This window comes from Vanessa cardui, chromosome 7, assembly GCF_905220365.1.
Source record: "Vanessa cardui chromosome 7, ilVanCard2.1, whole genome shotgun sequence".
NCBI lineage: Eukaryota > Metazoa > Arthropoda > Insecta > Lepidoptera > Nymphalidae > Vanessa > Vanessa cardui.
The window spans coordinates 1,429,736-1,444,283 of record NC_061129.1 but is presented as its reverse complement, the minus strand read 5'-3'; the positions used below and the strand labels follow the sequence as shown (position 1 = coordinate 1,444,283).

The following is a 14,548-nucleotide window of genomic DNA, read 5'->3' as shown; positions in this document are numbered from 1 at the left end:
ATTTAACGTATTAAGGCTAAATTATGTGGAAGTGACGGATGAGATGTGGAAACTTGTTGCCATTCTGAGTTCCATATCGTTTAATCTTGTCATCCCCTGTAATGGATACTCTAAGAAATTGCCTTAACAAGTTATTTGTTTGTAGTTGAAATACGTTGTTTTCTATTCGGACAAACAGATCTTTATATCGTTTTAATTATAATTGTTTAATTGACTCATATATATATTTAGGCCTATAAAATTTAGTTTTTCCATTATATAACATAAATTTTCAGTATGGTATGGTTCATCAACTTTGGCCTAAATATTGCGAAGATATTTTACATAAAACTCATCACGGCACGGCAAGACCTTCCGCAGTCAGCTGTGATTCTCCACAGGATATCAATTTGCATATTATTTCGTTTAAAATATGTTTTATGTATAAAACTTTATTAGATTATTATTATTATATTCTATTAATTTGCTAATTTCGCGTCTTATTATTCATAAATCTCTTTTCTAATTCAGAGTGTATATTATTCATTCAACTAATCAAAATTCTGGAGACGTATAAAAGTACTTTATTACTGTCACTACTGAATATAACTGAAAATTATCTCTCAAATGTAAAAAATAATACTTGTATTAGTAAAGGTGAAACTGAAGCGCTGATAGAATACGTAAGTGCAATATGTCACAGGTGTGTACACATCGCTATGTAAGAAAAACATAAAAGTACCACCACCAAAACCGCCTATGAAAAACTATAGTGACCTTTTCTTCATTTAGTTGCGAGTCTCAGTACGTATTCCATTCGATCCGGTCAGCCGTCACCTCCATACTCACACCCATTTTTTCTAAATCATCATTCACACAATCCATCCCTCTTTCTTTTGGTCTTCCTTTCCCTTCCCATCCATCATAGGTACTCATACTCTATTAAAGGATTGAAAGTAAAGTATGTAGTGTTTCTACTTACATGAATCGGCCAGAAATTCAGTAGATACTCATATCCATCAATTAAATAACGTGTTCAAATCACGATATTATTTTTTCTCTCAACTTATGTATGATGCAATTTTCGAAGCTCCGATTTCGCCTGCATTCCTTATATTTTATCAATAAAGGACATTTTACCCCAAGTTTGCAAATCTTCTCTATGACATAAGGTTTCTTATTCGTCTGGCCTTGTAATATACTGCATTACAAATTGAAATGCTTAAGCTTTTGCAATGTAATCAACATTGTGGGCGTTCTCTCTGTTAGTAGAGAATTTATTTCAGCTGAATGTATTTGTTTTATATTTTTTAACATACACATCCGTTTTTTTTTTTTTGAGTAAACGAAGATTTCTTAAGCACCCTTGAAAACAGACAATTATGACAGATTATGAAATCAGTTTAATATTATATAATCTACTGATCTGTGTACGAAATAAGATAATATCCGTGAAATAACCCTTAAATCTCCAAAGACTTCAATGAAATAGGGAAATCTCTATGTTTCATTTATGTTACGCGCAGTCTAGACGTCATAGTCGTAGAGCGTCGCCAAAGCTCTAACTCAGTAATTGCTTTTGGAAGCTGAACCTTTTCCGCAAAAAAGAAAAAAAGGGCGCAACCATTTCCACAACATGTGAATCATTGTGATAAATTAACAACTACTGAAAACTTGGCATGGTATGTGCGTATGGGGTTCTTCCAATTTGTATTATCGTACCAGCGACTGTATAACTGTAAGAATAAGTTCTAAATTCGCATAAAAAAGTAGTGTCAACAATTCTATAATTAAGCTCTTGGAATTTAATTTCTGTGCAATTTAACGTACTCCACCAAATGATACCTATTTTTGAAATTTATTAATGTCATAACGAATTTATTATTTTTATGAAATGAAAATTTTCGTTTTTATATTATCAAGTAATCATTGAATATTGTCCGTCATCAAGTTCATGCTTACATATCTCTAAATATGTACGATATTATAAAATTAAATAGTTTGGAGTGACTAACCGTATCGTAATAAAATAAAAGAGTTAACAATTAAAATACCGAAGTAGAAATTGTAATTCCTTATTATAAATATTTGTATAACATTTGTGTACCTATATTTAGTTCCATTATGATAGTCATTCAGTAATGTCTAGAGGTCAAATTGTTACGTTAGAACAAAACCTGAAAATGCCTGAAACAAGGCAAATCGATACGCTGTCGCAGGCGGACGCGCGCCGCTGCTTCTTAATATTCTTTGCCAAATCCAACGTGCACGTGACTCAACTTGTTGCCGTGCGAAAAAGAATCAGAGTTATTTAATTAAACCAAAAGGTATATTTATTAACCTAAATATATGGGTATTATCGATTTCTGCGCCTGCGTTCAATTGTTAACCAACATATTTGTGTGATAATTTTGTATTTTAATATATATATTCAAGTCTTTTTTTAATGTAATAAACTGTCATCATAGATTGAAATATATATAGGCAGAGTAGATAAAAGCGGCATACTATACTATGTGGTCCCACGTTGGGCGCCATACCTTCCTCGCGGCTTAATAAAACTGAATATTCAAAGTAATAAAATCTTATCAAGTTAATACATTAGATTTGAAATAATAAATACATGTTGTGCTTAATTATTATTTTTTTATGATCCAATGATCCAAATTTTGTGTTAAATTTGTCTATTGCCCATATGATATAATTGGGAACCATTTTTAGAAAATGTTTTGCATTGTCCGCTATTATCTTTATGAGGATGGATGTCGGACACCACTTATGGTATTTCCACATCGGTTCCTGTACGTATTCATGACTTGAGTGCGGTTCACTCCTGGAATTCCCAGTTATTACCGCAGGGGGACGCGGTCTCGGGGTTGTTGCCCGGAATCGATCGCCGCGTCACGGTCGCCAGTGTTACCGGTGCACGAGGTTACGACACCGTCATTGCTTGCAGCCGCAGTACTACAGAAGTTAACTCTGTTTTTGAAAGCAAAGCAAAATACAAAATGTTCTTCTATTTAAACACTTACTGGCTTAATCAATTATTGATTGAGTTATTAGGAATATCGAATTAGGTAGCTCTTTTGCTATTAGTTTTAAGCTTTATCAATAATTAGTGAGGTGTTAGGAGTTTTGGTCTTCATGGATTTTAAGATCGGGAAATCAATCGGAAGCAATTTGAGTGGCGAAACAAATTCAACGTTGCGTTGCCGGCTGTTAATTGGCTGCGGGTGGCGGCGCCGAGACGGCGGCGGAACCGCCGCATGGTGCCCCCTTGCTCGTTCTACGCGAACACCCGCCCGCCCCTCGGCAGCTCGGAGTTTTTATGACCGAGAAGCCCACCGAGACCAGCATGAGTCTGGGTGGCTCTTAAATTAGTTTGTCTTACCCGACCCTAAGCCCTTTAACCACTAAGTGCTATCATATTTTTTAAATTAGGCTTTTTATCCAGGTGATTCTATAACTACACCTGCAATAGATAAAAATGGTGTAACACCTATCGATCCAGATGGTTTGCGTTTGATATTTGTCTCTTTTTATGATACCTTGTAACATTGTGTAACTTTTATTTATAATCTGGATTTATCTCGAACACTAAGTTTTCAGAATCTCAAGACAACTTTATTTTTTCATTTGGTGAACTTATTTTCTTCTGTGGGGTTATCAAGTTAGGGCCGGTATCGTGGTAGGGGTGTCTAAGGGGTGGGTCCGCAGGACGGGGATACGGGGCGAGGGGTGCAGCTATCGACCAGTACCCTCCCCCCAGCATAGCTCAGTTTCCGGACGAGAGTCGCGCAGTTCGCTCGCGCCGCGACGCGACTCCGTCACAAGTTAGATAGATAGTCAATTCGAAGCTACCACCATGCTGATAGGACTTGTTCGAGATTCGGTGATGCAGTGCTTTTGCCACTCATGCCGAGCACCAGTTTTACCTGCAGGTTGGAATATATAAGGAGGAAATCACTGGTTTCGCTGAAGATTTTTAAATTATTTTTACCGGCTTTGCCGGTATGCTCACTACGAAGGTGAAACGCCCACTTGCTTTTATTATATTTATGTCGAATCATGGGATAACCAAGTAAGTTACGGAAAACTAATATGGAAAGGTAACAAAAATCGTCAAGTTTTTTCATCAAATGTGTTTTATTTTATTAAAAAACGAAGGCAAGACGTAAAAATGAGAATGTCTTTGGGTGTAAAGGCCGGTTTTAGTTTGACATTAATTAAGGCTATCAATATGTGAGCCTTTATTTGATTACTATCATTTGCTGTACGAACAAATTCATTGAACGAGATACCGGCCGGCGTAAACATCAATATGTGGGTATTTTCGTATATAAATTAGTTCGCCGGTAGGCTTCAATCGCATGAAGTACAAAGTTTGGTTAAGCAAATAAGTGTCGTTAAAAACTAGTCCTCCCATAAAAAAAACGTTTTACTTGTATCAATATGTTTTTCATGATTAAATTTATATCCGTTGTATAACTTCGCTATTTTATGTGTGGTTCATGAAATAATTGTATGATTTGTCTGAATATTCTCAATTTTTGTTGCAGATAGTCTGTGTCTACATATCGACATCGCTAGACATATTGATTAAACATTACTGCATAATGTCAACCATTTTGTACTGAACGCTATAACCACATGCGTCCACCATTTTGAGTTTACGGATTACTAAAGTCCTCTGTAGGATCGTAGCTATATTTTCTTTAATATTATAAATATATTTAAACTAATACTCATTGGTTTTTGATATTTGATTAATATTACTAAAATTTCTTCAACAATTGAGTTACATCTTTTGTCTGTTTAGTTAGTATTCTAATTTTCTAACTCTTTCAATTCAATTTCAACAAAGCGGTTTTTTAAATTTTCAGATGTCACAAAAAACGTGTCGCTATTATTTCCTTAAACGGTACATATTTCACTACCGTTGAATTTCTGATATTTCTACATTTCATACTAGCTACAAATCCCTTTGGATTTTTTATTACATTTAACATTATTGACATAACCCCAATCAGCGACACCAATAGCTGATTAACATTTGCATAAAAGGTTAGTATGTCTGTACACAAATAACTAATGTACCCTTTTGTGAAGAGGCATTAGGGGTTGAAGATGACATAATTGTTTAGGGTGGGATTATTAGAGCCGAGTTTAATTGGCTCAACAAGTTTGGCACCCCTCTGATATTCAGCTAATGTGACATGAGTTAACAGATCGTATACTCTGATAGCGTTATGATTGTTCAGAGCGTAAAGTTACCAAAAATTGAAATGGTTCACTCAATGTTCGCACTTTTCATATTCGAATGATCTCGACTCTCTCGAACTCGACGTCTAGTTTTAATTAACTAATAATTTCATATTTCATTGAAAAAACAAATGATAGGAAGAAATTATTTTGTCTTCATAGAATGGTGTCGGGCCCAGCTAAGATATACTCGACCTAAAAACCCGGACATGATATTCTTAAGTCCCGATTTCTGGGTCAAAAGAAGCAAAGTTATGATAATGAACATTTGCAGAAGACAATACATCGGATGTAGTGTTTTAAATTTGGACATCAAACAGCACTTACTCAGCTAGTTATGCAAATAATGGAAGGTAATATTCATCAGATGTTTAAACTGATGTAACAATGTCAAAATGATGCATTGCGGTCTAACAGTTCGCGTGACACACGAACTTCTAACTAGCTATCGAAGTCTCTCCCGAATTGATAAAGAAATCTAAGGAGAAGTTGTTTTTGACATTGTGATAATAAATCAAGATTGAAAAGGTATTTATTTTGGAAATAAATTTTATAAATATACATTAATGTTACCGAAATTAATACGTAAAACCTTTTCAAAATACTTTTTGTTATTATCAAATACCTAAATGGTATTTAAAATAAAACTAACATCTGGTTAAATAATTGCAAGAAAATACTCAAAGCTACCGGGCTTTCAGCTCATACGTACCTGTATATGTAATTACACTCGCGCCCCTTTGAAGGCATCTTGTTGAAACATTCGTATTCCCAAAGGCTGTAAATTCGCTTTCCGTTTCACCCTCGCGAGTTTTAAAGCCTGGTTTAAATATATTATCAGTTTTCATGTCGTGTCGTGTGGCGCCAAAGGGGCTGCTCGCCCTTTTCGCTGTAACTACTGCTTTAAATATTTATGTTCGATTCCCTCGTCTTTTTTTTCATTGTTTGATTTAGCTGTTCAAATATTTTCCTTAACTTGTTCAATGATTTGCGATCGGTTACGTAATCTAGGATTAGTAGTTCCTTTTGAGAAAAACCGCAATATGGCAGCATCAGTCCGCATTAGTGAGGTCGTGGCCTGTATGACGTAAGATTTTCAACTGCAGTGTTTCCGTGAAAACATTGAATTGACACATATTCAAGTTTTCGATTTATCGAAATCTCTTTCAAGTTGTCAATATCAATACTATGTTTGGCTATCTCTGGTCCTATTATCCATACCCCATTCTGATCTTCAATTATAGATAGCTATAACATTTTTATTAAATAAATTATTTGTAGTTTGGCATTAACTTGTCAATACTTAAAGATGGTTCTGAGAAACGATAAATATACGCGTTTTAATATTTTATTTAAGAACATTTTTGTCTGATGAACCATGGAACAAATATATTTCAGTTCGAAATAACATTTTATAAATTGTAATATTATCGTGATAACATTAAATGATCCTTTTATATTTATAAAATAAAACATTTAGGTTAATTTTATTTTTGTCGTACCGTACCTTCCAGTAAGTAGAGCTTATCCGGACTCTGTGATTAAATATCTCTCATTCCTCTCACGTCCTATCTGTTTCTCATTTCGCTGTCTTGCCGTCGCATTTAATATATCGCTTGACATTTTTATATATATTACTAGTCGTAACATGTAATAAAGTATAAAATAATTCCGTAAACTTTTATCCAATTTATTAAAGAAAGTTGGCGCAGACTTCAGTTTGTTGTGTATAAGTATATAATTTAGAGATATTGCCTTAAAGTATTTTTAGCTATATCACTAAGTCTGGTACAGGTATCACAATATTGCGTCGAAATCGATTTACGTTGTCACGCGACAATCGATTGCCTTTCATTAAGTAGGGTTCGGGTGCTCTCCGAATAAACATTAGCTGACCGAATTGACTGTAATGGATATTCGATTGTACTCGCTGGAGGGGAAAATTTGGTCTCGATTCTATAATTCAATGGTCTCAGGGTCGTATCGGTTTTCATCGGTATTCGCCAACGTTATAGTCATGTACCTTAAATTTGCAAAACTTTATCGCGCATGTAAAATATAAAACAACGTAAACATCTATAGTAATACGTTTTCTGGCGTCAAAAGTAGAAAGTCACCCATTTCTAGTAAATTGCGGAAAGATGCTCTGCGACCTCGTTTTTTGTTCCTGCCTTTTGTTTATTCCACACTCTAGCCGCTATTGTGTTCTGATACAGGGGACGAAACGTGATACAGATAAAAGTTGAATAAAAAAGGATTTTAATCTCAGTACGAAATATACAATTTATTTTTAAATGTCCGTTGATGGATATTTTTGGCAAGTGGGTGTTTGTCATCGAGAGAGCGTGCGGCATTGCCGGCTCGGACGCCTCTTATTGAATTCTATTGTTTAGCGCACCGGCGGTCAGCGCCCGTCAAGAAACCCGTCGGAAAACCACGGACTAAGCAACCGAAGAAAGTCAAATTCATCAGTAAGTTAGCGTTGTGGGGAATTCAGTAATTAAGATTTTACCTTTTATTTTACTTTTTTTAACAACGCTTTCAAATGTTTTATTTCAGCATTTTTCAAATGAGAATGCGCTAGTTCATCATACAGTTGAGTATGTGAAAGCAATACAATTCCTGGGTATAATTACTCACGTACGCTTTCATATAAAAGTGTACATATATGTATACCAGTGCAATATTGCCATGACTCACTCGCCGGGGGCGGTTCACCCCAACTTCCCCTCTTATTATAAAATAACAAAGACGGATTCTTTGCTCATTCCTATGAAGTAAGCGGACCGACCTTGAAAATAGCATTAATTTCAACGGAAGGGTCTCTGGGTACCGAACGTTTTTAAAATTCCAATCCGTAATGTGGACCGAGGCTTAATTAAATGGCTTTTGTAATGTCCCCGCCCGCCGCCGGGGTGTTAATTGCTCTGTAATCATAATTTAATGCATCATGCTATGTTTATACAAACATTTGCGGAGCAAAATGGACTTTGTTTGTATTTATGTAAAGGCGGTGGGCACAAATGGAGATGTCCAAATTAATAACATCGTCAACGCGCGTTAATAAAACGATTTATAGAGTATGATATCAGACCTAAACTACAATAGATAATAAATTACGCTTATTTCTACCAATCAAATAATTTTATTTTTGCTTTAAACGGACGCCATTTTGTGTTAATTTTTTTTGCATTTTTTCATGTTTTTTGCAGAAATGTTTTTCCTACGGAGTAATAACAGAATTTGATTTTTCAACAGCTACTGAAATCCGCTGCCAAGAAATGTCAAAGGGAGGATTGGCGTATGAAGTGATCTTGGCAGAGCCAGTGGGCGTGCCAGTTCCTCGTCGTGCTGACTCACCTGAAAAGACTCCCTCTGTTGAAGAAATTCAAGAGAAGCTCAAAGCTGCAGAAGAGAGGAGACGTGTAAGTTATACTTAAATATTACGTGTATGTTTCATCTATTTCTATTACTACACGCGATCTGAGTTAGGGTAACTATTTGTAGTAATCCGACTACATTTTATTCGCGTAGGATACAAGTATCAAAAATATAATACAAGTATCATAAGTGTAATTTAACTTGCAATATCTTAAACGTTTGCATATTAATGTATACGTGACTAAAATGTAAATAGAAGACCCATGATTGATCGAAATTATCGAAGGTTAACAAGGACACGTACTATCCCTGAAATCAATACGTACTTGATCTATCTCGTAACTTTCGCTTGTGCAGTTTTCTCATATAAGCATCCGTTCGAATCATAAAAGATGGAGCCAGACCGGTCATAAAAATAATACGCCTACTTTGAGGCTACAAAGGGATTTTGGGACATAAAAAAGTTACATACTAACATTATGTTTAATGGCGAAACCTTATTCCCAATTCGTGATCGGTTTGGATATATTTTAATGGCCACAATATCCGAAATAAAGTATCGAGAACAATTTACAGAGTTTGGAGGCTAGCAAGATGGCCGCGATCGCTCAGAAGATGGCCAAAATTGAGGAGGCTTCACGCATCCGTAGTGAACAGACGAATAACTTCATCGTAGCCACAAAGGAAGCACTCGACGCCAAAATGGACTCCCACGAAGAGAAACGTGAGGCGTACATCAATGAATTGCGCGCACGTCTGAAGGATCATCTTGAAGGCGTAGAAAAGACAAGGTACTCAACACACTTCATCTAACCATTAGATTCTGCCTATCTATGCCGACCCCAAATAAAATTGGGATAAGGACAGGAGGATGATGATTACATTCTGCCTATATGCATATTGCTTCATATTAATATTAAAGAATATTCCGTAGCTAAGATAAAATTAAACGTCGATGAAGATGTACTTGTTAATAAATTGTCATTTTAAAAACAATTTCCTAGATTGACATTGGAACAGCAAACTGCCGAAGTATACAAGGCGATTGAGGATAAGATGAACACAGCCGCCGACAAGCGCGACGAGAACATCAAAAAGATGCTGGAACGTCTGCGCGAGCATGTGAGTTATCAACAACATTTATGGTACAGACTTATTACATAACGTTCACTTTGTGGTAGGGCTTAGTGCAAGCCCATCTGGGTAGGTACCACCCACTCATCAGTTATTCTACCGCCAAACAACAGTACTCAGTGTTGTTGTGTTCCGGTCTGAAGGGTGAGTGAGCCAGTGTAACTACAGGCACAAGGGACATAACATCTTAGTTCCCAAGGTTGGTGGCACATTGACTATGTAAGGAATAGTTAATATTTCTTACAGCGTCATTGTCTATGGGTGATGGTGACCACTTACCATTAGGTGGCCCATATGCTCGTCCGCCAACCTATACCATAAAAAAAAGTCATTGATCCTAGTACGGCAAGATCATATGTAAAACTACAAAAAATTTTTTTTAGAAAGTTCCTGATATTTGTTTCTCGATCAAAAATCGGCATTGAAATGTCTCTGAACCATTCCTTCCAATCTCTATCGTGTCCTTTCCATTGCTCATAATATTGACGAAATAATCTATGTCCTATTGACACAAATACAAACTTAAAAAGGAATGTCTATGAATTGATGTTAGGTACACACCTAATATTTCTGATAGATATCTGATTCCTGTAGCTACATTGGCTCTCTCTCTCTCTGTCTAAAATAGAGTATAGTGACAGTTTTTGTCTGCATTATCATTGATCACCAATGTACTCAGCCATACCTATTTGACTCGAGGTTTGTCGAAATCTTCTTCCACCCGGTAAAATCTCGTATGAACGCAGGAGGAGCAAGTCCGCAAGGTCCGCGCGGGAAACCAGGAACGCTTCCAACAGCTGGAGAGCGCCATCCAGGACAAGCTGCAGCAGGCCGCCGACCGCCGCCTGCAGATCGAAGCTGAGCAGCGGGAGAAACTGCGCAACTACGTGAGTAGAACTAGTCTAGAATATATCTTGGTGGTCGGTGTACGACTCTTGATGCTTCGATAAAGGTAAGTGTAAGTTAAACTTTTTCTTGGTGGTAGGGCTCTGGGCAAGCCCGTCTGGGTAGATACCACCCACTCACCGGTTATTCTACATAACAGTACTCAGTATTGTTGTGCTCCGGTTTGAAGTGTGAGTGAGCCAGTAACTACAGGCACAAGGGACATAATATCTTAGTTCCCAAGGTTGGTGGCACATTGACGATGTAAGGAATAGTTAATATTTCTTACAGCGTCATTGTCTATGGGTGATGGTGAATACTTACCATCAGGTGGCCCGTATGTTCGTCCGCCAACCTATTCAATAAAAACAATAAAAACAAAAACATTTATCATTGGTGGAGACGAGAGGTAGAGGCTGTTCTTGACGATAGATTGCAACAAAAACACGAAATTTGAACATTGTTGTTCTTATGAAATAGGAGTGGCCTAGTGGGTTACTAGCCATGTTGAAATAACTATGTTCAAAGAAGACTGTGCGGACTTTGATAAAAAATCATTCGGTGTCGAGCTACAACAATAGTCTAGTTTCGTGCTCAGTGCTTCTGAACATATGTTTCTTTTAATCAGCAAAAAGTATGTCTGGTTAGGAATTTGTATTTCTTAAAAACCTAAATTTGCGATTGATTCATTTTTGCCATTCGTGCAGATTAGGAAATTGTATAAAATTCAAAAATGTATACAATATTTCAATATGTGAGCTTACAAATTTTCCCCTCTGGCTAAAATAGCCTCAGGTTTTAAACTAGCTCGTGCACTAAACGGCTGAAAAAACATAACAGCTCTTTGTAGTCTCAACTTGACCTCTCTCACGGCCCTCTGCCTAAGCACACACCTCGTGTCTATGCATGAAGGGCACGAACAATAACTTCGCCGGCTTAATGTAGTAGAACGGCATGGAAAGGTGAAGCAGGTAATCTAAATTTTTCGTAACATCATTTTCAGTTTTTTATTCTCAGTCATCACACATACTATGAACTATTTTTTAATTATTTTACCATCACATAAAACTCATAGGTGTAACTGCGAACACTTAAATGATCTTAATTGAATTGGATATATGTTTTTATTACATGTGTACAAACATTAGTAAGACGCTCTTGAGATAGCTATTTCAATGTATACCCAAATTACCTTTTATAGTTAGGTCTGTGAGTTCCATAAATTATTATTAAATCATTAAATATTGCTTTTTTGTTTGTCTCATCTTTATTTTTATTTTTTTATCATTTTATAAACCATCCGTCATACAGAATAATAAGCTCGCTGAGGTGCGGTCGGTTATCACGACCAAAATGGAGGAAATCACCAAAGACATCGAGGTGAAACTCACCACCGCCGAACAGAACCGAGAAAAGGAGATTCAGAAGAAACTCGACTTTGTTAAAAAAGAGGTTCGTCACGTTTGACACGTCGTGTGTACGTAGCTACGTCACCCCGACACTAAATAATAATATAAGGAACTATCTGTTAAATACAAAATATGGTGAGGATATTAATTAAGTTGTTTATTAAACATTGTCCGGTTGGTCCTCAGGAGCGGCGCGCGGAGCTGGTGCGGCAGAACAAGAGCGCGCGCGCAGAGAGCGAGGCGCCCACCTCCGGCTAGACGCGCCGCCGCTCGCCGACACGCCGACACGCCACATCGCCGACACGCCGACACGCCGACACGCCACATCGCCGACACGCCACCGCGCCGGCGTCCTGCGTACACGTTGATCTCAATCGAAGCGCGTAGTCTTTTATTTTGCGCGAGCGCGGTCGCTCGGGGCGGCGACATACCGTGACGTCACTATCGTTTCGCTGCTCGCTCGCTCCGGGCGACGCGAGTGAGAGTTTGTCGCTGCGAAAAATATTCATTTTCTCATATATATAATCTGCGTAATGAGGGTTCGGCCGGTTTACCATATAATGCGTTATTACTCAGCGGAGCGATTGCATCGGTGTTGTTAGGGTAAGATTTGACTCGAGAGTAAAAGTAACTCGTCTGTCAGTGTCACGTCGCGGTGGGATGTGGCACCGAGAATCTCCCTCGATCATGCTTAGGATGTCCTAAAATAAGACTTTGTTAATTTTAATATTATTTTCACCTAAATAATGGGCAATATCGCTTAATCTATCACTTATCATGGCCTACGATTAGAAAAAATATAAATATCAGGTTTGTAGTATATCTAAATGTTTGTGATTCGAATTTCGGGATTATCTTGTGCTTGATTTGTTTCTGTACCGAATTTCGAATTACAAAAAGATAAATGGGAGTTGATCAGTGGGTTCCGATTACGGAGCGGAAATTCGGGAGTAGAGCATTAGCGTCGGAACCCTGTTGATATGTATTTTTCTACGACGGAGGGAAGAACGAAACGAAATGGAATTAATCTTTAATCGTTAGTTATAGACTAATATCATTATTTTTAATGTTTAACATAACGCAACAGTATTTTAGGAAAGTATAATCTAAATTTAAGTTTTTTCATATTATCATCAATCACCATCGCGCTATAGACTGTCTCTTATCATATATATATTTTATGTATCAATTTCTGTATGTATATTGGTAGGTGAGGTGTGTACGTCGTCGCGGGTCGCGTTTGTGGTTTAGTCGATATTGTATAAGTCGGTGGATGCTTTGCCCGGATATTGAGCAGTTTATTAGCACTAAACGTTTGGGTCACACTACCGGTCCATACTATGAACGTAAAACCAGCCACTCCTACGCATTTCTATCATAACCCGTTCAATAGAAATTATACAAAGAGTTTTTTTTTCCTGTGTGCGTTTACGGATACTGAAATGGTATGGAACGTTTTAGTGCTCCTTATAACACCTAAGGTGTCTCAAAACACTCAGGAATTGATTAGGAATGATCTGAACTTTATATGTAATTTTTATCTTTATCGAATGATGAACTGTTCGAACTGAATGAAATTGAAGTAAATAGTGCTCGTAAACTGCGACGCTTAAAGATCTAGTCCACGTAAATTTAAGTAAATAATAATTCTTATGATCTCAAAACGAGCACAATAAAATCAATAGTTAATCGTTAGCGGAAGTGCCTCAATGTCCACGTCGCTCGTGGACGATATCACTAATGTAACGTACGCAGTGTGCGTCCATAGCGTTTTATATTTTTTTAACGCAGTGCCGAGGCGCCGCGACGTCTGGGACACGAACTGCTTCTGTGATGTTCGCTCTAGTGATGTGTCGACACGTATCGACACGTATCGACTCGATAGCACAATGTAACGTCGAACGGTACGCGGGGCTTGTGAGACGAGTGAGGAAGGTATATAAAGTAATTTTCAATTTTTATACTGTATTTTTTCCATTCATTTAATAACGTCAGTCTATTTTGTCGTCGAAGATGCGACGATAACTGTATATAATATTAGGAGATGATGTATCTTGCTTGGCGCGTGGAGCGCGGCGGGGCGAGCTGCTTGCCTGCTTTCACTCTATGTTACTAACGCTACTCGAGTAAGGGAATTAGGTGTAAGTTACTAGCTTGTTTCTCGGTGAAGACGTGAAAACCTCTGACCAATTTGCCTTTGGTATTGTGTAGCCTCTTAGACTCGAGATCGTGACGGATCGTGTATAGCGACGCCAACGTATAGCTTTCCGATAATCATTAATATAATATACATTTAGTTGTTTCGTTTCGATAACGTTAGTCACTCCTCTATCTTCTACGGTGTTATTATGTATGTTCATTTTTATATTTTATGTAATTGTAATAACTTGCTTCAGTTTGTGAGGTATAAGAAATTTGCTGTTTGAAGTGCAGGCAACTTTTGTAGTTTCATTGTCGTATTGAATAAAGTCATAAATACTAATAAATTATTTGTTTGA

The 14,548-nt window shown here is 37.2% G+C and overlaps 1 protein-coding gene across 4 annotated transcripts in view; it reads left to right on the top strand.

Moving 5' to 3' along the window:
- LOC124531401 (stathmin-4) overlaps positions 1–14,536 on the top strand; it is a 28,137-nt gene extending 13,601 nt beyond the window's left edge. For 2 of the 4 annotated variants that reach the window (XM_047105977.1, XM_047105976.1), the window contains exons 2-7: positions 8,500–8,666; positions 9,199–9,413; positions 9,627–9,744; positions 10,503–10,643; positions 11,953–12,093; positions 12,237–14,536. In XM_047105977.1, the coding sequence (XP_046961933.1) occupies positions 8,500–8,666; positions 9,199–9,413; positions 9,627–9,744; positions 10,503–10,643; positions 11,953–12,093; positions 12,237–12,308 (854 nt within the window). In that variant the 3' untranslated portion in view covers positions 12,309–14,536. Of the gene's footprint in view, positions 1–3,762; positions 3,921–7,634; positions 7,713–8,499; positions 8,667–9,198; positions 9,414–9,626; positions 9,745–10,502; positions 10,644–11,952; positions 12,094–12,236 lie in introns of those variants that run through there. The other 2 variants (XM_047105975.1, XM_047105978.1) reach the window with 2 other exon arrangements.
- The last annotated feature ends 12 nt before the right edge of the window (positions 14,537–14,548 follow it).